Source organism: Macaca nemestrina, chromosome 18 (genome assembly GCF_043159975.1).
Source record: "Macaca nemestrina isolate mMacNem1 chromosome 18, mMacNem.hap1, whole genome shotgun sequence".
NCBI lineage: Eukaryota > Metazoa > Chordata > Mammalia > Primates > Cercopithecidae > Macaca > Macaca nemestrina.
This window is the reverse complement of record NC_092142.1, coordinates 86,862,251-86,889,695: the sequence shown is the minus strand read 5'-3', so window position 1 is coordinate 86,889,695 and position 27,445 is coordinate 86,862,251. Positions and strand designations below refer to the sequence as shown.

The following is a 27,445-nucleotide window of genomic DNA, read 5'->3' as shown; positions in this document are numbered from 1 at the left end:
GAGGCCGAGGTGGGCAGGTCACCTGAGGTCGGGAGTTCACGACCAGACTGACCAACATGGAGAAACCCTGTCTCTACTGAAAATATAAAATTAGCCAGGCGTGGTGGCTCATGCCTGTAATCCCAGCTACTCGGGAGGCTGAGGCAGGAGAATCACTGGAACCCGGGAGGAGGAGGTTGCAGTGAGCCAAGATCGCACCACTGTACTCTAGCCTGGGCAACAAGAGTTAAATTCTGTCTCAAAAAAAAAAAAAAGAGAAAAAAAGAAATGACTTTCAATTTCTATCACATGAGAAAAAAGCCCTATTTCAAAAAGTGATGCAGAGAAATTTGAGGGTTCTCAGAGAATGGTGGGCTCTAGGCTTCTCTCACTCACTTCAGTAAAAAGCTTTTCACACACACTTGCCATGAACATGCATATATGTGCATTTATATCTGTGTGTTAGGTACTAATGTAGTGTGGGCTCTGTGGGACATATGAAAAATAGAAAATCTTAACAGGTGAGAAAAAAATAAGAATAGAAATTTCAATCTTCTGCATGTGGAAGGGTTATCTGGGTACACAGGGTCCATTTTAGAAAAAATCAATTAAAGAAGGTTTGACTTAAACATTTTGGGTTCAAATATGAAGAATGTTTGTAAACAGACAGAGAGGAGCAGTTTCTTGATCTCCTACCTTCTAATTTAAGAAATGAAGGCCGGGTGCAGTGGCTCACGCCTGTAATCCCAGCACTTTGGGAGGCCGAGGCGGGCGGATCACGAGGTCAGGAGATCGAGACCATCCTGGCTAACACGGTAAAACCCTGTCACTACCAAAAAATACAAAAAACTAGCTGGGCGTGGTGGCGGGCGCCTGTAGGCCCAGCTACTTGGGAGGCTGAGGCAGGAGAATGGCGTAAACCTGGGAGGCGGAGCTTGCAGTGAGCTGAGATCCGGCCACTGCACTCCAGTCTGGGTGACAGAGTGAGACTCCGTCTCAAAAAAAAAAAAAAAAAGGATGATTGAAATCGCACCTATTTTGTGGCAAGCAAGTGCTCTGTGACTTCAGGTGCCCTGGTGGGTGGACAGAAGCTGACTCCTCCCCCAGCCCGTCCACCCAGCAGCACTTTGGCCAGTCCCATTCCTGTACGTCTGAGCCTGCCAGTCCCTCCTCACATGTACACCGTGGCTTTGTGTCTGCTATTGAGTGTCCCGGAGCCCCAAACCACAGGGTGAACACCACGAAAGAAACAGGGACTCTGCTCTCATCCGCTCGCCCCCGCCCCGTGTAATCCCCTGGTGCTCACACAGCCCCCCCGTAAAGTTTTTCTAGCTCCCTGGCAGATTTGTGCCGCTGTTTGCCAGATCAAAGCCCAGTGACCTGAGTGGCCTGTCCCCAGCAGAGGCCACTTGTCCCTGTGGACCCATCCCGTTGGGAAAGGCATGGGTTGAACTTTAACCATTACGCTCAGGGGTTGGGATGAGTTTCTACAAAAAGAGGTGGGTACACGCCAGTCCACAGTGGTCCTGATCAAAGTGAGGACAGCAGGGAACATCACCCTCTTCAGATTGGAGTCAGTGGGAACAGACCCAAGATGTCGGGGAGGAACGCTTGGAAGACCTCAGCTTTCTGCTTGGTGGAGCAGATGTGGGCCCCCCTCTGGAGCCGTCCAATGAGGCCAGAGCGATGGTGTTCTCAGCATTCCTGTGCACGGCAAACCAGCACTAACACTTGTAAGTAGAGCCTCAAATTTCCCAAGATGCAACTGGATCCTTGTCTTAGCTGATGGGGTCTCTCAAGACAGGAGAGGAGAGACGGTCCAGGCCAGATAGGTTCAGATTTCCAATCTGTTTCTATTTTTCTTTCTTTTTTTTTTTTTTTTTTTTTTTTTTTTTTTTTTTTTGAGACGGAGTCTCGCTCTGTCGCCCAGGCTGGAGTGCAGTGGCCGGATCTCAGCTCACTGCAAGCTCCGCCTCCCAGGTTTATGCCATTCTCCTGCCTCAGCCTCCCGAGTAGCTGGGACTACAGGCGCCCGCCACCTCGCCCGGCTAGTTTTTTGTATTTTTTAGTAGAGATGGGGTTTCACCGTGCTAGCCAGGATGGTCTCGATCTCCTGACCTCGTGATCCGCCCGTCTCGGCCTCCCAAAGTGCTGGGATTACAGGCGTGAGCCACCGCGCCCGGCCTCTTTTTTTTTTTTTTTGAGACGGAGTCTTGCTGTATGGCCCAGGCTGGAGTGTAGTGGCATAATCTCAGCTCACTGCAACCTCCCCCTCCCGGCTTCAAGCAATTATCCTGCCTCAGCCTCCTGAGTAGCTGGGACTACAGGCGCCCGGCACCACGCCCGGCTAATTTTTTGTGTTTTTTGTGGAGATGGGGTTTCACCGTGTTAGCCAGGCTGGTCTCAAACCCCTGACCTCGTGATCTGCCTGTCTCGGCCTCCCAAAGTGCTGGGATTACAGGCTTGAGCCACCGCGCCCGGCCCTCTTTTTTCTTTTTTTGATGAAGTTTTGCTCTTTTGCCCAGGCTGGAGTGCAATGTCATGATCTCGACTCACTGCAACCTCGGTCCCCAGATTCAAGTGGCTCTCCTGCCTCAGCCTCCCAAGTAACTGGGACTACAGGTACCCGCCACCGCACCCGGCTAATTTTTTGTATTTTGGTAGAGACAGTGTTTCACCATGTTGGCCAGGCTGGTCTCGAACTCCTGACCTCAGATGATCCACCCACCTCGGCCTCCCAAAGTGCTAGGATTGCAAGCATGAGCCACCATGCCCGACCACACTCCGTTTCTCTTGTATTTGGTGACCTTGGGTGAATCATTTAGCCTCTGTTTCAGGGGTCCTGGGGAGGGTGAGATGCTGGGAGCAGGCGGGTAGTCCGTGTTCCCACAGGACATACTGGCATGACTCACCATCCAGACCCGGCGGAATGGGCCGCGCTAACCAGTCACGATCACTCCTAAACTTTTCGGCAAAGAACACTTTCAAGCAAACCTGTAACAAATAAACCACTCAGCCAGCTGTGCCAAGAAACTGCTCCGTGCCAGCCCCTCCTGGCTGCATGGTCAGTGCCTTGTGACCTCGGACGAGGCCCTTCCTCTTTCTGGGTCTCAGGTGCTTCCTCTGCAGAATGAGAGCCTGCTTCGGCAGCTGCCAAGTTCTCTTCTAACTCAGATCTTCCATACGTTCCGTGTTTGGGCCATCCAAAGAGGATGGGCTTAGGAGCCGGACCCCAGGCATGCGGTGCTACTGATGCTGGCTGAGGTGGAACCTCGGCAGGTCTTCACCCCCGAGCCTCCATGTCCTCATCTGGAGATGGGGGTGGCCAGACTTTCCAGGGCCATGGAAGGATGACATGATGCATGTAGAAAGCCTGGCCTGCTCCAGATTCTCAGCGAGCTGCACTCATTCCCTCTGTTGGGGTCCACACCTGTGGACTGGAGTGCAGTGGTGCATCTTGGCTCACTGTGGCCTCTGTCTCCTGGGTTCAAGCGATCCTCTTGACTCACCCTCCCAAGTAGCTGGGACTACAGGTGTGCACCGCCACGCCCAACTAATTTTTGTATTTTTAGTAGAGATGGGATTTCGCCAGGCTGGTCTCAAACTCCTGACCTCAAGTGATCTACCTGCCTCGGCCTCCCAAAGTGCTGGGATTACAGGCATGAGCCACCATGCCCGCCCCTGTCTTTTATTCTTAATGACCGTTAAGAGTGCTAGGCTGCCTAGATTGGAATCTTGACCCCACTGCCCTACAGCTGTTGCCCCTCTGTGACTTTTCCTTTTTTTTGAGACTAATTTCAGTCTTGTTGCCTAGGCTGGAGTGCAATGGTGCGATCTCCAGCTCACCGCAACCTCCAGCCTCCTGGGTTCAAGCGATTCTCCTGCCTCAGCCTCCCAAGTAGCTGGGATTACAGGCATGTGCCACCACACCCGGCTAATTTTGTATTTTTAGTAGAGACAGGGTTTCTCCATGTTGGTCAGGGTGGTCTTGAACTCCCAGCCTCAGGTCATCTGCCCACCTCGGCCTCCCAAAGTGCTGGGATTGCAGGCATGAGCCACCGTGCCTGGCTATCCCCTCTGTGACTTTCTTAACTTCCCCCAGCCTTGGTTTTGTCGTCTGTAACAGGGGGTTGATAATGGTGCTTACTGCACAGTGTCATTGGGAGAAGGGTCCGAGGTGGGACCTGCAAAGGCTGGGGACAGCACATGGCTCCAGGAAGCCCTCGCTAGATGCCAGCTGCTGCTGTTGCTAACAAAGGCAGAGGTGGGTGCCCTGTGTCTATTTAAGCATTGCCCTGTCAGTGGGCAGCAGGTAGCATCCCATTTCTTACTATGGCAACATGTCCTCTTACATCTTGTGCTAGAGAGAGTCATATTCTGTATTAGCACCTAAATCCATTTACCCCGTGGTCCTCAATCTGTTCCCAGCGAACAGAGGGCTCTGCCAAATCATTTCAGAGTTCCACAAAGAGCAGAATATTCTGCCAAGCGGGGAAGATTGGAACATCATAAGGAATTCATCCTTCTATGTTTGTATTTTATTTATGGGCATTCTGAAGATTATTTCATTTGGGAAAAGAATATCGTTACTAAAAATGATTGAAAAATCACTGGTGGTTTGGCCTTGAGAGAAAAGTCAAAGAGTTACAAAACGTTCAGTGATAATTTTAGAACCAGGCATGGGGGCTCACACCTGTAATCCCAGCACTACTTTGGGAGGCTGATGTGGGAGGATGGCTCAAGGGCAGGAGTTCAAGATCAGCCTAGGCAAAACAGCAAGAACCCATCTCTTTAAAAAAAAAAAAAATGAAAAAATTAACTGGACATGGTGGTGCTCACCTGTCATCCCAGCTACTCGGGAGGCTGAGGTAGGAGGATCACTGATCCCAGTAATTGGAGGCTGCAGTGAGCCCTGATCAGGCCACTGCACTCCAGCCTGGGTTACACACCAAGACCCTAAGAAAAAATAATAATAATAATTTTAGGGATCATTTAATCATGTTTTCCAGTCACATTTCAGGGTGTGCACTGGCAGTACCCATCTATTCCTAAGTGTGTGATCAGCAACATTACATTGGTAACTTAAAATTGGCCATGGTGAAAATATTTACACCACAGTAATTGGCAAACACTGGAAATCAAAGATTCTAATTTCCTGGGAGAATGGCTTATTAAACACCAACCAGCACACCGCTGCACATTCTTGGACATTTTACTGGGTATTTCCTGCTCAGTTGTGCATAAGTCTTCTTGGGTTTGGCTCCCCCCGGCTGAGTGTGGCTGGTCTGGGCTCCCCACTCTGGGTGGGTCCAGGCCTGCTCACTGCATCTCTCATCCTCCCTCCGCAGCCACCTGAGGCCTGTTCTTCTCACAGCGGAGGGCGGGCACTCACAGGGCGAGGCCAGTGGTGCCCGTGTATTCCAAGCTACTGCTCACATCACGTCTGCTCATGTCCTGGTGGTCAAAGCAGGTCACCAGGTGGCCAAGCCTAGTGACAACAGGGGAGGGGATGGCTCCTCCCATGGAGGTTAAGGGGGAAGGAATTGGAGATTTGCTGAACCATTGTCAAACCTGGAGACTGAGAATGCATCGGGGAGAGAGGGTCTCCTTCCAGGCTGCCCCCATGTGAATTAGGAGCAAACACTGGTCCCCTGGGTCTTTGATTCCATGTCCCCTGCACCTGGGCCAGGGCTTGACCCATAGGAGCACCTCTGTAAATATTTGTTGACTGATTGAAAAAGAGGATAACGTTTGTATTACCTCCCATCGGAGCCCTAGTTGAGTTAGCACAGAACCCAGGTTGCTGTGCACCGGGATCGGCTGTGCAGAGATTGGAAGCCGATTCAGCATTCAGGCGTGGCCTCCATGCAGGTGGCAATGACCACCATCCGTTTGTTGGGTGACACACACAGAGTTCAACGTGGGTGTTTCATTGTTGGTGGGCCCGTTGGTGCAGCTCAGCAAGCAGAACCTAAAAATACCCGCTCTTCCCGCGTCCTGCGTCTCTGTGAGCCGGGGAAGCCTGCGCCTCCTGCCTAGATGAGCGTCTCCTGCCTAGATGAGCGCCTCCCCCGTGGCATCCATGGCTTTTGGGTTCTGTCTACATTCAGGTCTGTGCCGCTGTGTTAAACGCCCCTTGCCCAGCAGGGAGGAAGGGAGGCAGCGGCCGTGGGACCGCGGAGAGCGCGCTGAATCCTGCTTCCCGTTGGATGCAAAGGAGATTTGTGAGGCCTCGAAGGGGCTTTTTTTTTTTTTTTTTTTTTAGATGGAGTCTCCCTCTTGTTGCTCAGGCTGGGGTGCAATAGCACAATCTCGGCTCACTGCAACCTCCACCTCCTGGGTTCAAGGGATTCTCCTGCCTCAGCCTCCCAAGTAACTGAGTAGCTGGGATTACAGGCGTGCACCACCACACCCGGCCTCTCCAAAGAGGGGCTCTTTGGAGAGAGCCCGCCAGCTCCCGTGCCTGTAGTCGTCCATCATGTGAGAGAGAACAGAACGCATCTGCAGGACGCTGCAGGGCCCACCGTTTCCCAGCTCCGGCTTAGTCCTGGCTTTGGAGCACTTAGCGAGTTACGTGTGTGACCGCGCTGTAAAGCAGGGGCAGGAAAACGCATCTTCCCTGTCTATAACACGTGGGAAGGCATTCCAGGCCTTCGCGGGTGCCAGCGAGCTTATCTTCTCAGCAAAGCTGCTGTGATTCTACTCCCTTATTCTCCTTCCTGCAGATGAAGAAACTGAGACTGGGGGAAGGTGGTAAATAACATGCCAGGTAACTGGGAGAGTGAGTGGGGAGAGCCGGAGTTTTGGCCCACAGATGTGTCTTCCCCACTGCACAATGAGTAAAACTTTAAAAATTACTTGGCAAGGCCAGGCGCAGTGGCTTATGGCTGTAATCCCAGCACTTTGGGAGGGAGGCTGAGGCAGGTGGATCACCTGAAGTCAGGAGTTCTAGACCAGCCTGGCCAACATGGTGAAACACCGTCTTTACTAAAAATACAAAAATTGGCCAGGCGTGGTGGCGGGCGCCTGTAATCCCAGTTACTCGGGAGACTGAGGCAGGAGAATCACTTGAACCCAGGAGGCGGAGGTCGCAGTGAACTGAGATCACGCCATTGTACTCCAGCCTGCGCAAGAGCGCAAGACTCTATCTAAAAAAAAAAAAAAAATTACTTGACAACACCTGAACATTGGTATACTCTACCTGTACATCTGTATTTCTAGCTTCTCTTTAAGTATCCACCGCAGGCACGGTGGCTCATGCCTGTAATCCCAGCACTTTGGGAGGCCAAGGCGGGCAGATCACGAGGTCAGGATATTGAGACCGTCCTAGCCAACGTGGTGAAACCCCGTCTCTACTAAAAGTACAAAAATTCCCCAGACATGGTGGTGCATGCCTGTAACCCCAGCTACTTGGGAGGCTGAGGTAGGAGAATCACTTGAACCAGGGTTTCACAGTGTTAGCCAAGATGGTCTCGATCTCCTGAACTCGTGATCCTCCCGCCTCGGCCTCCCAAAGTGCTGAGATTACAGGCGTGAGCCACCACGCCCAGCACTTTTTAACTTAAACATGTATTATACATTCTACTGACCTCTGATGGTTTACTTATTAAATAACAGTTTAAAAATTTTTCAAGTTCATTAAAGAACAAAACACAGCAATGCGCTAACCATTCGACTCGCCTGGAGAAGCATTTCCAACAGGGTTATACATCTTTTTTTTTTTTTTTTGAGACTGAATTTGCTTTTGTCATCCAGGCTGGAGTGCAATGGCGCCATCTCTGCTCACTGCAATCTCCGCCTCCCAGGTTCAAGTCATTCTCCTGCCTCAGCCTCCCAGGTAGCTGGGATTACAGGCATGAGCCACTGCACCTGGCTAATTTTTGCATTATTAGTAGAGACAGGGTTTTAGCATGTTGGCCAAGTTGGTCTCAAACTCCTGACCTCAGGTGATCCACCCACCTCGGCTTCCCAAAGTACTGGGATTATAGGCGTGAGCCACCACGCCCAGCCAGGGCTATCCATCTTTATCCTTGTTTTCTAGACTTCTGCTGGACACACCCTTTGAGCCAGCAATTCTGTGGTTAGGAGTTTGTAAGAAGAAAATAATTCAGACGGCCGGGCGTGGTGGCTCAAGCCTGTAATCCCAGCACTTTGGGAGGCCGAGACAGGCGGATCACGAGGTCAGGAGATCGAGACCATCCTGGCTAACCCGGTGAAACCCTGTCTCTACTAAAAAATACAAAAAACGGCCGGGCGCGGTGGCTCAAGCCTGTAATCCCAGCACTTTGGGAGGCCGAGACAGGCGGATCATGAGGTCAGGAGATCGAGACCATCCTGGCTAACACGGTGAAACCCCGTCTCTATTAAGAAATACAAAAAACTAGCCGGGCGAGGTGGCGGGTGCCTGTAGTCCCAGCTACTCGGGAGGCTGAGGCCGGAGAATGGCGTGAACCCGGGAGGCAGAGCTTGCAGTGAGCTGAGATCCGGCCACTGCACTCCAGCCTGGGCAACAGAGCGAGACTCCCTCTCAAAAAAAAAAAAAGAAGAAGAAAATAATTCAGATGAGAATACAGAGAAAGAACAGCAACTTCATCACAGCTTTAACTGCAAGAAGTTGGAAATAACCTAAATATCATCACCAAATAATGGATTTTAAAAATTGTGTCATAATTGTACAATATAAATGTATCACCATTAAAAATAATTGTATATATATATATTTTTTTAATTGACAAAATGAGTTCACAATGTTAAATTAAAAAAGGCAATTTACAAGATAATATACACAGTAAAAATCTTGTTCATTAAAATAAAAAATCCTCGCCTGGTGTGGTGGTACACACCTCTAATCCCAGCACTTTGGGAGATGCCTGACTCACTTTGGGAGAGGCAGGAGAATCACTTGAGGCCAGGAGTTTGAGACCAGCCTGGGCAACATAGTGGGACCTTGTCTCTACAAAAAATGAAAAAGTTAGCCAGGCATGGTGGTGTTTACCTGTAGTCCCAGCTGCTTGGGAGGCTGAGGTGGGAGGATCACTTCAGCCTAGGTGTTGGAGGCTGTGGTGACTGGCACCACTGCACTCCAGCCTGGGCGGCACAGTGAGACCTGATCTCAAAAAAAGACTATTCCAGGGCCGGGTGCGGTGGCTCAAGCCTGTCATCCCAGCACTTTGGGAGGCCGAGATGGGCGGATCACGAGGTCAGGAGATCAAGACCATCCTGGCTAACATGGTGAAACCCCGTCTCTACTAAAAAATACGAAAAACTAGCCAGGCGAGGTGGCATGCACCTGTAGTCCCAGCTACTTGGGAGGCTGAGGCAGGACAATGGTGTAAACCCGGGAGGCGGAGCTTGCAGTGAGCCGAGATCATGCCACTGCACTCCAGCCTGGGCGACAGAGTGAGACTCCGTCTCAAAAAAAAAAAAAGACTATTCCATTTAATCCCCTTTGAGAACCTGAGCTGGTTTAGCTCAGGCCTGTGAAGGTGAGGACAGGAGCCGCAGGGCACGCCAGGCCTCCGGGGTGACGTCCCCAGACAAGGGGACTCTGTAGACTCTGTATTTGGAAGCTGCTCTCAGGTTTTGAGAGCAGGATATCCCAAGGAGCCTTCAGACCCTGTCTCTTAAGGAAAAAAAAAAAAGAAAAATCCAGCTCTGTCTTCGAATAAGGCTACTGCACAGAGAATAGGCGGGGCAGACACACACCGTGGGGTGCGATCATGGACAGCTGCTGCTTCACGCATACACTTTTCTGCTTTTTTTTTGGAGACAGAGTTTCTGTCACCCAGGCTGGAGTGCAGTGGTGTGATCTCGGCTCACTGCAACCTCCATCTGGGTTAAAGCTGTTCTCCTGCCTCAGCCTCCCAAGTAGCTGGGATTACAGGTGCCTGCCACCACACCCAGCTAATTTTATATTTTCAGTAAAGATGGGATTTCACCATGTTGGTCAGGCTGGTTTCAAACTCCTGACCTCAGATGGCCCGCCCGCCTCGCCTCCCAAAGTGGTGGGATTACAGGTGTGTGCCACTGTTCCTGGCCTCTCAACTGTTTTTGATTAGTGGCTCTTACTTTAAAAAGGACAATCAAAGCAGTTTGAAATGAGCCTCGAGGAAGTGGGTAGAGGGGCTGCCACTCTGCTGAATCTTCTCCCCGCGGAGGTTTCATTTCCTCCTTGCCAGAGGGCTTGGAGGGTGAGACTTCCAAAGCAGCTCCAGTTTCTACAGGACCCATTAGGTGGGATTCCTGTGAGGAGGAAGGGAGGTTTCAAACCCTTCCGGAGAGACAAGAGCCCCACTGCACTCAGCCTGCCTTCCGGACAGCGCCCTCCTCCGTCCACCTGCCCTCCCCAAGGTCTCTCCGTACTTCTCCTGGCCACTCTGTGACGACGGCAGCACAGAAATCAAAACCCCATCCACACGGGCGGCACAGGCCGAGGGAGTTGCTTCCGGGTGGGAAAGAGAGTCCCCAGGTGGTGCGGAAAAGAGAGGAGAAGGCGAACACGCTGTGGGCACATGCCCAGCTGCCCAGGGGCCCCCACGTGCCAGTTTCCCGTGAGCCGAGACCTGTGGGGTCTCGTGTGGCCAGGTTTCTGCCCTGTCCCTCCAAAACACGAGATGAAGCTGATGCCTCACTCAGGGTCTCCTTCTCTCTCCCCGCAGTGCACCCCCTCTGGACGGGCCCAGTCTCCGTGCCAGGGGGCACCCGGCAGTCTCCCATCAACATCCAGTGGAGGGACAGCATCTACGACCCCCGGCTAAAGCCACTCAGGGTCTCCTATGACGCAATATCCTGCCTGTACGTCTGGAACACTGGCTACCTCTTCCAGGTGGAATTTGACGATGTCACCGAGGCATCAGGTAAGTGCCAGCTGGGGCTCGAGGGCTTTCTCCTCTCCCGTTGTTCTGGGAGCAGGATCGGGGGCTTCGCGGAGTAGAGGGAGGAGAGCAGGAAGGTACTGCTTTCCTTGTGCTGCTGGGGCAGGGACGGAGACTCGCTTGGGGGAGGACACACCCGGGGGATGGTGCGAAGGTTCTCGAGGGGACCGGAGCCTGGTGCTCACTTTACAGATGAGAATGCCGCCAGCACCTGCATGCACACAGGTGCACCTAGCAAGGAAAAACCCTTCCCGCAGGGCTCGCTCTGCAGGGGTTGGGAGAGACAAGCGAATTGAAATGCGAACACTTTGCACGTTGGAAGAGGAACTCAGAACGGGGTGGAGGACAGAAGGCAGTGGTGGCTGTGACGCCCACACTGGCCTTGATAATCTAGGCAGAGGCCTGCAAGGAAGATGGGCCCACAGCAGGGCAGGGGTGTCGGGAGCCTGGAAATGAGATCACTGCAGGCTTGAGCAGGCGGTGACCTGGCTGACCTTTATTTTATTTATTGAGACAGAGTCTTGCTCTGTCCTTCAGGATGGAGTGTGTGGCGTGATCTCAGCTCGCTGCAATCTCTGTCTCCTGGGTTCAAGTGATTCTTCTGCCTCAGCCTCCCGAGTAGCTGGGATTACAAGTGGCTGCCACCATGCCCGGCTAATTTTTGTATTTTTAGCAGAAACGGGATTTCGCCTTGTTGGCCAGGCTACTCTCAAACTCCTGACCTCAGGTGATCCGCCCACCTTGGCCTCCCAAAGTGCTGAGATTACAGACATGAGCCACCACACCCAGCCCTGGCTGACCTTTTAAATGGACCCCCCAGCTGCTGTGAAGGACAGACTGAGGAGGCGCCTGGAGGGGAGCAGGGGTTAAATAGCAGGCGGTCCAGGGAGATGCAGGTGGGAGACGGTGGTGGAGGAACAGGGTGGGCTGGGAGGTGACTTGAGAGGTCCTGGAAGCCACCAAGCCCTTACTGGGTTCCAGCGCTTGGCCAAGGGCTTCTGCGGATCATCTCAGCAAACCTTCACCATGATTCTCGGAAGTTCCAGGCGGATGCTCTGCGGTTTGAGAAGGTTCTCTCTATGCCTATTATGTTTGCATTTTCATCAGGGTGGCTGTCAGGTCCTACCTGGTGTTTTCCCAGCACCAGCTGGTGGCACCGTAAGCCGCCTTCATGCCAAACACCTGCTCTCCCTCCTGTGGCGAGTCTGGAATTGGGCCACGTGCTGGGTATCAGGTGCCTATGTGAACAGCTCCCAATAAACCCTTGGGCACTGAGTCGCTAGTGAGCTGCCCTGGTACAGAACACGTCACACGTGTTGTCGCTGCTGGTTTAGGGGAGAATTAAGTCTGTCCTGTGTGTCTCCCCTGGAGTCCTCCAGATACAGCCCAGGCACCTCTTCGCGTGGCTGATCTCGCTCTGCATCCTTTTGCTGAACGTAGCTTAGCTCTGAGGGTGGCTCTGTGCTGGACCCGGTGACTCTTCCTGGGGAATCATCAAACCCGGGGGCCCCGACGCAGCCGCAGCCCCACGTCCTCTCCGGCAGGCATCCCATCTGCCTCCTCCCGGGTGTGTCCGACATGCCTGGGGATCTTACTTTGAGCCAACACCCGGCCCTCAGTTGCTGGAGCATCAGGCACCCGGCTAATGTCCTCACCAAGACCTCACACAGTGGGGAGCAGGAGGCCCCAGGGGAATCCTGATACTACTAGGAGGAGGAAGGTATGTGGACGGACCCCCTTTAAAAGCACTGCCAGGCTGGGCGAGCTGGCTCATGCCTGTAATCCCAGCACTTTGGGAAGCCGAGGTGTGTGGATCACCTGAGGTCAGAAGTTCAAGACCAGCCTGGCCAACATGGTGAAACCCCGTCTCTACTAAAAATACAAAAATTAGCCGGTGGCGCACAGCTGAGGTTCCAGTTACTGGAGAGGCTGAGGCAGTAGAATCGCTTGAACCCAGGAGGTGGAGTTTGCAGTGAGCAGAGACTGAGCCACTGCACTCCAGCTTGGGCGACAGAGTGAGACTCCATCTCAAAAGAAAAAAAAAAAAAGTGCTGCCATCCATGAATAGCAGCATGGCACGAAACAGAAGCCACTACAGAAAGTATTGCGGGACCCTCCTTTTATGTAAGAAGAAATGGAGGCTTAGAGAAGGGGCGACTGCCAAGGGTGAGTGACCCAGTGCGAGGAGCTGGCTTCCGTTCTGACTGCAGATTCTAGCCCGTCACCAACTCACTTCTTGCCAAGGGCTTCACTTGCACAACTGCAGTCTTTCAACGGTCGTGGGAGACACAAACCAGTCCCCATTTTACAGATGCGAAAAAAGAGGCTTGGGGAACTCCTTGGTCAGAGACCACAGAGGCCTCCCAATGGGACTCTGTGCTCTGCAAAGAAGGGAATCTGGGGAGCGGGCACCCTTAAAGAATCTGCATCCAACATCCATAAAAATCCAGCAGGAGGCCACCAGGAGCTGAGCTCCACGCAGAGAGGAAGCACCAGCACCCTGGGTGAGTGAGGCCAAGGTCACAGTCGGTCCCCAGGAGAGCCGGCAGCCGGCCCAGGACCCAGACGGGCCTCTGGCTCAAGCCCAGCAGAGGCTGTGTCCAGTAGGCCTTGAGGTCTGCGCGGGAGGCCCGTCCCTCAGCCCCCAGGGCAAGAACAAGAAGTCTTGACAGTGGAGCAGGGACATCTCTGCGGTGCTTTAAGGGCACACTTGTTATTTTTTGTTTAGCTAGTGGCAGCATGTGTGCCTTGGAATCTAGATGTTTCTGTATTCCCAAGGGAACCCAGCCTCAGGTTTTAGGCTGGAAAACAAGAAAACCGCAGATGGTAATTATCCCCCAGGATCACAAGTCAAAGCCTGCTTTAGGTCAAGAATCTCCACCTTCGTGCCTGTCTGTGTGGCACACCCTCTCCAGGAACAGCCTCGCAACTTTCCCTGGGACCTCCCCTTCCCCCCCGCACCTGGTCCTGGCGAGGATAGTCACATCAGTGAATAAAATGCTAATTTTAGTGGGGGGCTAACAGACAGTTCTCACACATCAGTGTGCATCAACATTTGGAGAGTGTGTTAGAGCACACACTCCTGTTAGAGCACACACTCCTGTCAGCCCAGCCCGGCGGCTCACACCTGTAACCCCAGCACTGTGATAGGCCAAGGCAGGAGGGTCACGAGACTGCATCCCTACAAAAATAAAAATAAAAAAAATTAGTCGGACGTGGTGGTGCATGCCTGTGGTCCCCGTTACTCGGGAGGCTGAGGCAGGAGGCTTAAGCCCAAGAGGTTGAGGCTGCAGTTACCTGGGATTGTGCCACTTAACTCCAGCCTGGGCAACACAGTGAGATCCTGTCTCTCAACACACACACACACACACACACACACACAAAAGAACACAACCTGTGCTTCCTCTAGACATTCTGACTTGGCAGGTGCAAGGCAGAGCCAAGAATCTCATGCCAGCAGGCTCCCAGGTGCCGCTGATCCTGACAGTCCGTGGTTTTGTAAGGGCATCTGCTGTGTTGCTGGCTTGGCCTCCATCCTCCTGCCTCCTGGGTCCAACGTTCTTGTTTTCCTTGGGAGCCCATCCCCGACTCCCATTCACGGGGGGCCAGAGACAGGAGTGGGTGGGGACCTGGGCGTGGCCTCTCAGAACATCCTTGTCACTGGCTGCAGCAATTGGGCCAGGCATGGACATGTGACTCAAGACCAGCCAATGAGAGCCAAGGAGTTTTTTTTTCCTAGGACGTATTTAAAGAGGTTATTTCTGTGGCCGGGCAAAAGTCAGCTGTGCCCCACAGCAGGTGAGGGCCCTCCTGAGAAAGTGTCCACATGGGAGGACAAAGCCAAGAAGGGGAGAAATCAAGGCCCAAACCAATTTCAGGGCATCTGAATGTAGCTGTACCTGAAGCCCAGTTAACCCCTGTACTAATAAGCCTCTTTTTAAAATCAGTTTAAGTTCCTATCACTTGCTTCCAAGAGTCCTGATACAAGCAAACAAATAAAAGTGGCCAGGTGCGGTGGCTCATGCCTGTAATCCCAACACTTTGGGAAGCTGAGGCAGGTGGATTGCTTGAGGTCAGGAGTTCGAGACCAGCCTGGCCAACATGGTGAAAGCCCATCTCTACTAAAAAATACAAAAATTGACCGGGCATAGTGGCTTACGCCTGTAATCCCAGCACTTTGGGAGGCCGAGGCGGGTGGATCACCTGAGGTCAGGAGATCGAGATCAGTCTGACCAACAGGGAGAAACCCCATCTTTACTAAAAATACAAAAGTAGCCAGGTGTGGTGGTGCATGCCTGTAATCCCAGCTACTCGGAAGGCTGAGGCAGGAGAATCGCTTGAACCTGGGAGGTGGACGTTGTGAGTCGAGATCACGCCACTGCACTCTAGCCTGAGCGACAAAGTGAGACTTAGTCTCAAAAAAAAATAAAATAAAAGTGACTAAATTGGCCAGGCGCAGTAGCTCATGCCTGTAATCCCAGCACTTTCGGAGGCAGAGGCGGGTGGATCACCTGAGGTCAGGAGTTCGAGACCAGCCTGGCCAACGTGGGTAAACCCTGTCTCTACTAAAAATACAAAAATTAGCCAAGTGTGGTGGTGCACACCTGTAGTCCTACCTACTGGGGAGGCTGAGGCAGGAGAATTGCTTGGACCCAGGAGGCGGAGGTTGCAGTGAGCTGAGATTGCACCACTGCACTCCAGTCTGGGCGACAGAGTGAGACATTGTCTCAAAACAAACAAACAAACAAACAAAAACAGTGACTAAACTGAGAGCAAAGAAATGGAAAGGAGAGAGCAGGAGGATCATCAGTTTTAATCCTTTTACTGTGTGCTCAAATGTAATTTGGCTGCAGGTGGGGTCTATGCAGACCCCGGGCGAGGGGCGAGTTGGCTGTGGCCTGTTTAACTCCACCTGTGCCGACTGCAGCTCAGCCTTGTCCTCACTTTGTGAGTCTGCCTTGTCCTCGCTCTGTGAGTCAGCCTTGTCCTCGGGGAAGCTGGGCCTGGTGCAGCTTTCAGAAGTGGTCCCAGGTAAGCCCAGCCCTCCTGAGTCCATGGGTGGGGAATACTGGTACAGGCCTAGCAGCTGGCTTTCCGGGGCTGGGTGAAGGGACAAAAGCGTTGATGTGTGGTGTTTGCCACTTTCCGTGGTGCAAACACTCCTGCACGGCCGAGTTCAAGATTCCAAGGTACGGTCACTGATGGTGGAGTTGGGAAGGGATTTGCACAGTCAGCTCCAGAGTCAGCATGAGCCATCTCCCACTCGCCACTGCCCCCTGCCTTCCTCCCTCTTGTCCCTGCAGCCTGGGATCTCACTGCTGCTCTCCAAGTGAGGAATTCCGTGAAGACTTCTTAAGACTTCTTTTTGGTTGTACCTGGCAGAACCCCACCTCAAACTGGCATAAGCAAAGAAGAGGGAGATTTGCTGGCTCTGATCCTAAAGAGTCCGGGCTGCAACCGGGTGCAGGGGTCGATGACTGCCAGGGCTCTGAGTGCTCCCCCAGTCTCTGCTTTCCTCTGAGTGCTCCCCCAGGCTCCACTTTCCTCCGAGTGCTCCCCAGGCCCTGCTTTCCTCGGAGTGCTCCCCAGGCCCTGCTTTCCTCGGAGTGCTCCTCCAGGCTCCCCTTTTCTCGGAGTGCTCCCCCAGGCTCCGCTTTCCTCCACGTGCTCCCCCAGGCCCTGCTTTCCTCGGAGTGCTCCTCCAGGCTCCCCTTTTCTCGGAGTGCTCCCCCAGGCTCTGCTGTCCTCCGAGTGCTCCCCAGGCCCTGCTTTCCTCGGAGTGCTCCCCCAGGCTCCACTTTCCTCCGAGTGCTCCCCCAGGCTCCGCTGTCCTCCGAGTGCTCCCCAGGCCCTGCTTTCCTCGGAGTGCTCCCCCAGGCTCCACTTTCCTCCAAGTGCTCCCCCAGTCTCCACTGTCCTCGGAGTGCTCCCCAGGCCCTGCTTTCCTCGGAGTGCTCCTCCAGGCTCCCCTTTTCTCGGAGTGCTCCCCCAGGCTCTGCTGTCCTCTGAGTGCTCCCCAGGCCCTGCTTTCCTCGGAGTGCTCCCCCAGGCTCCACTTTCCTCCGAGTGCTCCCCCAGGCTCCACTGTCCTCCGAGTGCTCCCCAGGCCCTGCTTTCCTCGGAGTGCTCCCCCAGGCTCTGCTTTCCTCCGAGTGCTCCCCCAGGCTCTGCTGTCCTCCGAGTGCTCCCCCAGGCCCTGCTTTCCTCGGAGTGCTCCCCCAGGCTCCACTTTCCTCTGAGGGCTCTCCCAGGCTCTGCTTTCCCCAGGGGACACTCATGGGGGTTCCCCGGTGGGGTGAAGGCGGCCACCCGAGACTGTGACTTGGCCTCCAGTGGAGCGGTCTCCTCTTTCCCGGCAGTTCCAGCCACCATCCCAGGGCTGATTCTCAGGGGCCCGGCTTTGGCCACTTGTCTGGCCAGCCCGAGGGTGACCCTGCCTGGAGCAAAGTGTGTTCGGAGAGTGGAGAGCAGCACTCCCACAGGACAGCCGAGGATGCTGTTCCCAGAGTGAGGATGGGGCGCCCTCCTCACTGGACGTGCACCCTTGCTGTGGACCCCAAGCTGACCTCGGCCCCTCCCTGACTCGGTAGCTCTCAGGTCCAAGGCCACTGCCGCTGTCTGTCTCCCAGGGTCAGCCTCTGACCTTGTCCCGACCTCACTTTTGGCTTCTCCACCGGCTTCACATCTGCTCAAAGGATCTCGCCCCTCCCTGCCACAGACCAAAAGAAGGATCCGGTGTCTCTCCCAGGCCATGGAAATGAGCCGGGTCATCCCTCCCTTGGCTCCCGTCCACACGGGCCAATCTGGTTTCACTTTATTTGTCATTTTCTCCGAAACCCAGTTTCCTTTTTCTTTCTCTCCTACTCAGCTTCACGTGCTCCCGGTCCCTTCCGCATCTCTGCAGCCGATTTTTCCAGGTTCGCGGTCCTCTGCTTCGCAGATTTTCTGTCCTCTTTGTTCACCCGGACTGGGAATCAGGAGCCTCCGGGGACAGAGGGAATGAGAACCTCAGATGAAGGACAGGTAGGGCTAGAGAAAGGTTTTCAGAGAGAAACAGAGAAGAATAAGACGAAAACACAGCAAACCCTGGGTGGAAGGAGGGGCAGTGCCGGTGAGAGGAAAGGAAGGGAGCAGACGAGGTGCAGACAACTGTGCACAGACAGGCTCTGGAGGCCTGGACCGCACCGTGGCAGGGCCAGAAACAAAGCAAAATAAACGGAGAGGCCAAGGAAATTTCCGTCTGCGGACACTGCCAGCAGTTTTCCTAGGAGCTGGGGGTGCCAGCACTTGGAGCGAGCACAGGCCAAGGACGATGAGTAACAGAGGTGGCGGCAAAGGCTCTTTCCAGGGAATGTGTATGGCCTTGAAGGCCAAGGAGGAAAAGCTGTGGGGGACAGGGGGCGGGAGGAGCAAAGCGGGTGGAGGAAGGAAGGGGGAGAGGAGAGGTGCCAGTCACAAAGGAAAACAGCAGCCGGATCCACGTGCTGCCACGCTGTGCCTGTCCCACCTCGAGTGCTCTCACAGAGCTCAGCTCATTCCCTAAAGGTGCGGGAGGGCCCCGCTCATTGGGCAGGGCTATGTGAAGTGCTTGGCACCGTTCTGGGAGAATTAAGCATTTAGTAGGCAATAGCTTCCTTCAAAATAAATCCAAACGAGGCCTGAGAGCCCGGGGTTGGGGGGTGGGTGCCTGCCGGGCTGTCCCCGTGAGAGGAGCAGGCTCTAGGAACCTTTTGGCTCCTCTGGTGGGACACAGATTGGCAGCTCCAAGATGAGAGGCAGGGGAAGAGTGAATTCCTTGGAGGGGAATCCTGGCACTGTCAGGACTGGGACTGTGGCTGTGCGGTTCAAGGATGACACCTGGACTGAGATGAAAGGATGTGACCATCATGCTTATATCCTGGGAAAGTTATTTGTCATTGCAAATTCATAAACTGGCAGTCTAGTTCCTAAAATGACTACGTGTGTGCATGCGTGTGTTCGTGTGTGTGTGTTTTCCTGTGCATGTGTGCACGTGTGCACTGTGTGCATACATGTGTGTATACATGTGTGCGTGTGTGTTCCTGTGCATGTGTGTGCATGTGTTAGTGTGTGTATGTGTGTTTGTGTACGTATGTGCACGTGTGCACTGTGTAAGCACGTGTGTATACATGTGTGCATGTGTGTGCACATGTGTCATGTGTGCATGTGTGTGTACGTGTGTGCACGTGTGCACTGTGTAAGCACGTGTGTATACATGTGTGCTCGTGTGTGCACGTGTCATGTGTGCATTGTGTTTGTGTACGTGTGTGCACGTGTGCACTGTGTAAACACGTGTGTATACACGTGTGCATGTGTGTTCGTGTGTGCACATGTGTCATGTGTGCATGTGTGTTTGTGTACGTGTGTGCACTGTGTAAGCACGTGTGTATACATGTGTGCATGTGTGTTCGTGTGTGCACATGTGTCATGTGTGCATGTGTGCACACGTGTGTTTTCATGTCCATTCTATATGTAGCGCCTGTTCCTCCCCTCAGGCCTGGGTGTGAATATTTTGGGGGAAGTTTGGTAGAAGTCAGTGTCCAGTCTCTCTCTACACGTTTTCTCTGCTTTTTTGGTCCTCGAGACTGAAAAATGAAAATGTACCAAACAGCTTCCAAAGTTTACCTGTTAGAGATTCGGCCACCGGGGAGCCACTGTTCCTGTTCTTGCTCAATTCCAATTCCAAATTCTCAGGCAGTGTCTCTGATTGGCCCAGCCGTGCACTAATTAGGAGCGGGACTGAGGAAGGGGCTCCGATTGGTCCAGCACGGTTTGAGTGCCATCCCTGTCCAATCAACTCTGGCCAGGGGTGGGATCATGTTAGACGAAATGTCAGGCAGTGGAGCCACTATCGTTATCATTTGGATCCAAAAGCCCATTTCTAATCGTCGAGCTTCCCAGATGCTTCCCAGGTGCACGGCGACCCCTATGTGCTGTGTGGTCTTTTATAGGGACAAAGGATCAATCAAGACAGGGAAACCCCTGCTCCCAAGGAGCTTGTGTTCTTGTGGGATAAGAAAGTTAGTAAACATTAATTAGTAAATGGGTACTTCTCTATGCAAGTTTACAGAAAAATAAACAAATATGTACCTAAGAAAGAAGATGGTTTTTGACAGCAATAAGTGCTATGATGAAAATGAAACCAGGTGATGGGCCAGAGATGACTCCACTGAGGGAGGTTGTGAGCATTACACAACATGGTCAGAAAAGACCCCGCTGGACCCAAGTCCCAGCTGGTAAGAAAGTGTCAGCTTCGTGACCGTGGGGAGAAGCATTCCCACATCACTGTTTTAAAATACGAGCATCCTAAATATTACACAAACCATACCGATGCTAAATATTTGGGATCTACACTAAAAATGTGTTGCTTTCTTTGCAATTCAAACTTAACTGGGCATCCTGTGTCTTCTCTGAGGACTCTTCTCTAACTGTGAAGCTGCAAGTCCAAGGGCTTGGGCAGAAACAAGCCTCGCAGGTTCAGGGAACAGGCAGAGTGGCTGAGTGTAGGAGAGGGTGGAGGGAGTAGACTGAGGATGCCGAGAGGGCTTATGCCAGCGGGTCAGTCTTTGTGGTAATATTCATAGACCAGGGATGTAATTTTTTTTTTTTTTTTTTTTTTTTGAGATGAGGCCTTGCTCTGTGGCCCAAGCTGAAGCACAGTTGCATGATCTCAGCTCACTGCAGCCTCCACCTCCCGGATTCAAATGACTCTCCTGCCTCAGCCTCCCAAATAGCTGGGATTACAGGCATCTGCCACCATGCCCAGCTAATTTTTGTATTTTTAGTAGAGACAGGGTTTTGCCGTGTTGGCCAGGCTGGTCTCGAACTCCTAAGCTCAGGTGATCTGCCCACCTCGGCCTCCCAAAGTGTTGGGATTACAGGTGTGAGCCACCGTGCCCGGCCTAGGGATGTAATTTAGCAAGTAGCTGTTTTATATGGTTTGTCTGTGTCCCCAGCAAATCTCATCTTGAATTGTAGCAGTTCCCCCATACTGTTCTCGTGGTAGTGATTAAGTCTCACGAGATCTGATGGGTTTTTTGTTTGTTTGCTTGTTGTTCATTTGTTTGTTTTTTGAGACAAAGTCTCGCTCTGTCGCCCAGGCTGGAGTGCAGTGGTGTGATCTCAGCTCACTATAACCTCTGCCTCCCAGGTACGAGCGATTCTCCCGCCTCAGCCTCCTGAGTAGCTGGGATTACAGGTGTGTGCTACCATGCCTGGCTAATTTTTGTATTTTTAGTAGAGATGGGGTTTCACCATGTGGGCCAGGCTAGTCTTGAACTCCTGACCTCAAGCTATCTACCCACCTCAGCCTCTCAAAACGCCGGGATTACAGGTGTGAGCTACTGCACCCTGCCAATCTGATTTTTTTTTTTTTTTTTTTTTTTGAGATGGAGTCTCGCTCTGTCGCCCAGGCTGGAGTGCAGTGGTGCAATCTCAGCTCACTGCAAGCTCCGCCTCCCGGGTTCATGCCATTCTCCTGCCTCAGCCTCCCGAGTAACCCCTTTCTCTTGGTTCTCACTCTCTCTTACCTGCCGCCATGCAAGATGTGACTTTCGCCTTCTGTGAGTCCTCCCCAGCCACATGGGACTGTGAGTCCATTCAACCTCTTTGTCTTTGTAAATATCCTAGTCTCCGGTATGGCTTTATCAGCAACATGAAAACAGACTAATACACTGTTGTTACTTATTAAATGTTACTGGCTTATTTTGAAACAAAAAGAAATGCTTACCAAATACATGTGGTTATGGGAAGGGACCAGAAAGTTACACTGGGAGTAAAAATATCAGTAACTATGTTTACTGGGTGGTGACGGCATAAACAATAGTTTTTCCTTTTTTTTTTTTTTGAGACAGGATCTTGCTCTGTTGCCCAGGCTGCAGTCAGTGGTGCAATCACAGCCCACTGCAGCCTCTTCCTGAGCTCAATTGATCCTCCCAGCTCAGCCTCTTGAGTAGCTGTGTCTACAGGTGTGAGCCACCAAAAAAAAAAAAAAAAAAAAAAAAAAATTATTTTTGGCACAGGATCTGGCCCTGTTGCCCAGGCTGACATGCATCTGGGCTCACTGCAAGCTTCTCCTGAGCTCAAACCATCCTCTCACCTTAGCCGCCCAAGTACCTGGGACTACAAGCTCACTCCACCACGCCCGGCCCCATTTTTCCTCGGTAAATGTCATTCTGCCGTACTATGGGTGCATCACTTTTTCAATATGAAGTTTTCTTTGGAAGTTTATAAATCCAGTTTGGGCCTTGGAGGAAAGCAGTCAGTGATAGAAATGTTGTGACTCTGAGTGAGTTTGGTGGAGCTTCGATTTGTAGATTGTTTCCCAGGGACCGTTGCAGACACAAAGCCCTGACTGCAGGACCCTGGGTGACAAAAGTGATCAAAGGCGACTGTGGCCGGACGTGCGCTGCAGTGCGAGCCGCGGTTTCTTCGAGCCTCGTTCAGTGGCTCCCGGGGCAGTTGTGTGGATGAAGAGGGCCACGTCTGTGAAGCGCTCAGGATGGAGCTGGTGGTGGGGCCGCCATGCTGGCCACGTCGCTCACACCTTGCACCCGTCACCTCGGTGCCTGCGTTTTCCTTGGCTCCTCTGTGGATTAATTCTCGTTCTGAAGACAAAGGAGGCGGAGGTTTCATCTCAGCTCTGTTCCAGGCTCATTGCTGTGCTTCTCTGTGCCTGTCCCCTCCCCTGACAAGGGGAATGAGAACTCTGCCTAAGGAAACACTCTGGGGACGGTGGCCCGCGACTCCATCCCAGCCCCTGCCACGCCCAGCCGCCAGCCACGCTGAGGTCCTGACCACCTTGTGGACTGCCCAGTCCTCCAGCCCCACACCCACCCCCGCGTCCTCCCTCCTGCTCTTCCCTGGTTCCCTCGTGTTGCTCTGTGCCAGTAGCTGAGCCCCCGTGCCCACCCACAGCAACTGCACCTTCCCTCCCTCCTGGCTTCCCCACTGCGTTGCTCCCCTGCAGGGGCCAGTGAGTGGCCCTAGCTGTGTTCAGACGGCTCTGTGCCTCCTCCTCCCACCCCAGTTCCTCAGCCTTGGAGACAGACGGGGGTGCCGCGGGGCTGAACGGCACTCCAATCTCGTGGGGCTGGGGGTCCGCATCTGCACCTGCCGCGTGGTTAGCACCCACTGAGCGTCTGGGTCAATTTGCCATCGTCCCACCCCTCAGTGCTGTGGGCGGTTGCCTGACGAAACGCTGCACTTAATAGAAATCACTATGGACGCAGGAGATAGACGGTGATGAGCTCAGGACCAGCCGGCAACCCCAGCAGGTGGTGATGCCCACCGTGGTCACCCGTGACTTCCTCTCGCCACTGCTCGGAACTCCTGCAAAGCCACAGGCAACAAATGGACATTTCTGCTCCATACAAGAAGCTCCTATTGTAAATCTGTGACGTGGCTGCCGTTTCCTCTCAGCAAATATTGAGCAAACCCTGACTGTGCCAGGTGATGTGCTGGGTCCAAAAACCTTCCCAGAAGCAGCCCTGGCACTCACGGAGATCCAGCTAGGAAGTCCAGGAAAAGGTCACTGGGGAGAAAAACGACGTCAAGCACAGTGGATGGACGTGCTGCCGTAGCTCCCCACGCCTCTCGTGGTGGACATCACGTACGCTTCCTGGTGCCCTCCCAGATGACCCCTCGTGGGCCACTGCACACGGCTGCACCTGGCAAGAGCAAACAAGGATGATCTACTCACCAAGCCTGCAAGGCTGGTGTGCAGGACGGGCCAGCTATGCTTCCCAGGTGTGTGCAAAACCGGGGACGACTCAGTCACTGGGAGGGTGAGGTGCTAGGGCAGTGTGGGGTGGAGGAGGAGCGAGGGGAGCTGAGTGTGGACTCTTTGTATTGGAGAGGAAGGGAGGGCCATGGTGCAAAGAAAGAACAGAGATTTCAAAGGAGCTACGGTGGAGACCCACGGAAGAGGACTGCTGAGGTTTTTCTGTCTGAAATGCTGAACAGACTCTAGCACATGCAGAACAGCCCACCACAGCGAGCTGCGGGATTCTCCTGGGCTTTTAACAGTGGTCTTGTAAAAAAAATTAGCTGGGCATAGTGGTCCCAGCTACTCAGGAGGCAGACAGGGGAGGATGGCTTGCGCCCAGGAGGTTGAGACTGCAGTGAGCCATGATCGCACCACTGCACTCCAGCCTGGGTGACAGAATAAGATCCTGTCTCAAAAAAAAAAAAAAGACTGGAACATTCAAAACCTGTTGATGGGCCAGGTGTGGTGGCTCACACCTATAATTCCAGCACTTTGGAAGGCCAAGGCAGGCGGATCACCTGAGGTCAGGAGTTTGAGACCAGCCTGGTCAACATGGCGAAACCCTGTCTACTAAATACACAAAAATTAGCCATTTGTAGTGGTGCATGCCTGTAATCCCAGCTACATGGGAGGCTGAGGCAGGAGAATTGCTTGAAACTAGGAGGCAGTGAGCCAAGATTGTACCACTGCATCCAGCCTGGGTGACAGAGCGAGACTCTGTCTCAAAAAAATAAAACAAAACAAAACAAAAAAACCCTGTTGGGGTTTGTTGGCGAAGGCCCCCCTTCCTTTCACCACCACCGGCGCCAACCCTGTTGCCCCTCCAATCCCATCTCCCGCTGTCCCCGACAGCATCTCTGCCGGCTGGTGCTTCCACATGTTCTGTCGTGGTGGCTGCTGTCACCAGGGTCCTTTCCACTGGTCGTCCCTTTCTGCCTGCAACCGCCATTATCTTCACCTGACAAACAGAAAAGCTCATCTTCAGGGCTGAAATGCCGCTTCCATGGGGCGTCCCCAGCAAGTTTACGGCCCCAAAGCCCGCGCCTTCACCTCCCAGACACACAGCTTTTTATCTCCACCACCGTCTGCCCCTCCTGGATTCCAAGCTCTGCAAGGGCAAGTCTGAGCCCACAGCCTCCTCCCTCTGTCCCCCATACTGAGCGTGGTGCCTGGCACATGGGAGAAACTCAGTGGATGTTGTCGGATGAATGAGGGACTTCTCTTCTTTCGTGCTTGCACGGCTGGCAAAGCCCCTTGTCATGGACATGAGAAGACATGTCTTCTCAAGACATATTTATCTTTTGACGTCTTTACGTGCAGGTCTTACCTTGAGACTCATGGTATCTGTTTCCGGGGACTGCGGATCTCTGCCATGGTGAGATGATGGCGATGGCAATGATGATAGCGATTTTATTTTATTTTACTGTTTATTTATTTATTGAGATGGAGTCTCACTCTGTCGCCCAGGCTGGAGTGCAGTGACGCGATCTCAGCTCACTGCAACCTCCACCTCCCGGGTTCAAGCGATTCTCTCACCTCCACCTTCCAAGTAGCTGGGACTACAGTCGCCCGCCACCATGCCCGGCTAATTTTTGTATTTTTAGTAGAGACGGGGTTTCACCATGTTGCCCAGGCTGGTCTCAAACGTCTGACCTCAAGTGACTGCTCACCTCAGCCTCCCAAAGTGCTGGGATTCCAGGCGTGAGCCACCGCGCCTGGGTGATAATAGTAATTTTAATAATAACAATAACACCAGTCATAATAAAAGTAAGGGGCGATCATTATTTGAGCTCTCACTGCGTGCCAGGGACTATTAGGGAGGTACTTTGTAAGCATCACAGTACTCAGTCCTTGCCATGGGCCCCTGAAGTAGGCATCATTATCCTTTTACAAACGTCTAGTCTGGGCCACAGACCTATAAAACAACTTGCAAAGCCCCACCGTGTGAAGCCAGGATTGGAGCCCGCGTTTGCCTGGCTTTCAAACGAGTGCCAATATGTGATGGTCTCAGAGGCTAACGTCCAGGGAGCGGTCTCGGTTCTGTCGTCACGGAGTTCTGTGGGCAGGGGCTTGCAGTGGCTGTGGCCCCTGCCTGCCTGGGGAGGTGGCACACGGAAGCCCTCAGCCGTCACCCTTTACAGCTTGGGAACCTGCATCACCTCCCGGAATGGCACCGGAAGCAGGCTGGTCCCTTGCAGCATCGTGTTATTTGAAGTTACAAGTAATTAGAATATCTCAAACTTCTCTTGTACTAATTTTAAGCCTTCAAACAACCCATGCCTGCCAAAAGCCTGCTTATCTTGGTAAAAGCCCGGAACTACAAATAGATGGCTATTAACAGCATCTGTTGTAATAGCAGAGACAATATTCTCTGGGGCCAGCATGTCACAGCCTGGAGCCGGCCCCAAACGTCATCTGTTATTATGTTTGCAGGGTCTGGCACGCACTGAGGCAATCATTCAATTATATCTCCATAAGCCGGTTCTGACGCACCTGCTTGCATAGGACGCTGCGGCAACAGTGGCCAGTGCTGCCCGTTGGACCAGCCCTGCTGATAGCAGAGTCTGGGGGATGGAGGCTGGCAGCTTAAAGACCCCTTTTTGTGAATGGGGCTTGCCTTTTTTTTTTTTTTTAAATTAAGGAGAATACCCTGACATTGTATTGTCATTATAAAAAGTCACTGTAGGCTGGGCACAGTGGCTCATGCTTGTAATCCCAGTACTTTGGGAGGCTGAGGCAGCAGATCACTTGAGTTCAACAGTTCAAGACCTCTTGACTCTTGGCCAACATGGTGAAATCCCATCTCTACTAAAAATACAAAAATTAGCTGGGCATGCTGGTAGGTGCCCATAATCCCAGCTACTCGGGAGGCAGAGGTGAGATAATCACTTGAACTCAGGAGGCGGAGGTTGCAGTGAGCCAAGATCTGGCCATTGCACTCCAGCCTAGGTGACAGAGCGAGGCTCATCTCAAAAAAAAACAAAAACAAAAACAAAAATTAGCCAGGTTTGGTAACACGCGTCTGTAGTCCCAGCAACTCAGGAGGCTGAGGCAGGAGAATCACTGGAACCTGGGAGGCAGAGGTTGCAGTGAGCTGAGAGCACACCACTGCACTCCAGCCTGGGTGACAGAGTGAGACTCCACCTAAAAAATAAAGGTCACTTTGAGATTATTTTATCCAGGTCTGTAGCCTTAAATTGGGTCCCTAAGTTTACTGGCAAGGCAAGTAGCAGAGTTTGGCCTGAGCCCTGCTCCAAAAGCTGAGGGCTTAGACCATCAGACCTGGGTGAAGTTGCCAGCTAAACTGGGGCAGGTGACCGAACCTCTCTTGTGTCTCAATTTCCTCATCTCAAAGTTGGGCTCACAGGACCTGCTCTGTAGGGCCGTTGTGAGGAGTTCATCCTGGTGGGAACATAAAGTTACCTCGCAATGCCCAGCAGGAACAGGTACCCAGTGAACACCAGCTCCTCCACCACACTCCTGGCACGCACCAAGCCTTCCCCATCACCACAATGACATGAGCTCATGGACAGGATGCGTGGTGCCCGGGACACGCCAGAACCTGGCCAGCGAGAGCCTTTGCCCCGTAATCCGCTGTTTCACCCCATGAAGGCTTCAGTGGCTTCCAGTTGGTGGTTTTTGTTTATTTGCTTGTTTGTTTTAGAGTGCTTCCTTTACTTCAAGCACTGCGCTAAACACTTCGTATTTCCCATGTGACTTAATGGTAATAACAGTCCTATGGTGGGGGTTCAAGGGTCATCCGCACTTTACAGATGAGGAAACTGAGGCTAGGAGGGGTGCAAAAGCT

The 27,445-nt window shown here is 52.9% G+C and overlaps 1 protein-coding gene across 1 annotated transcript in view; it reads left to right on the top strand.

The window, feature by feature from the left end:
* Positions 1 to 1,446: 1,446 nt before the first annotated feature.
* The window catches only part of LOC105488825 (carbonic anhydrase 5A), a 52,283-nt gene continuing 26,284 nt past the window's right edge, over positions 1,447 to 27,445 (top strand). Inside the window, 2 exon segments of the mRNA XM_011753282.3 lie at positions 1,447 to 1,712; positions 10,638 to 10,835. Of these exon segments, the coding sequence (XP_011751584.2) occupies positions 1,574 to 1,712; positions 10,638 to 10,835 (337 nt within the window). The 5' untranslated portion in view covers positions 1,447 to 1,573.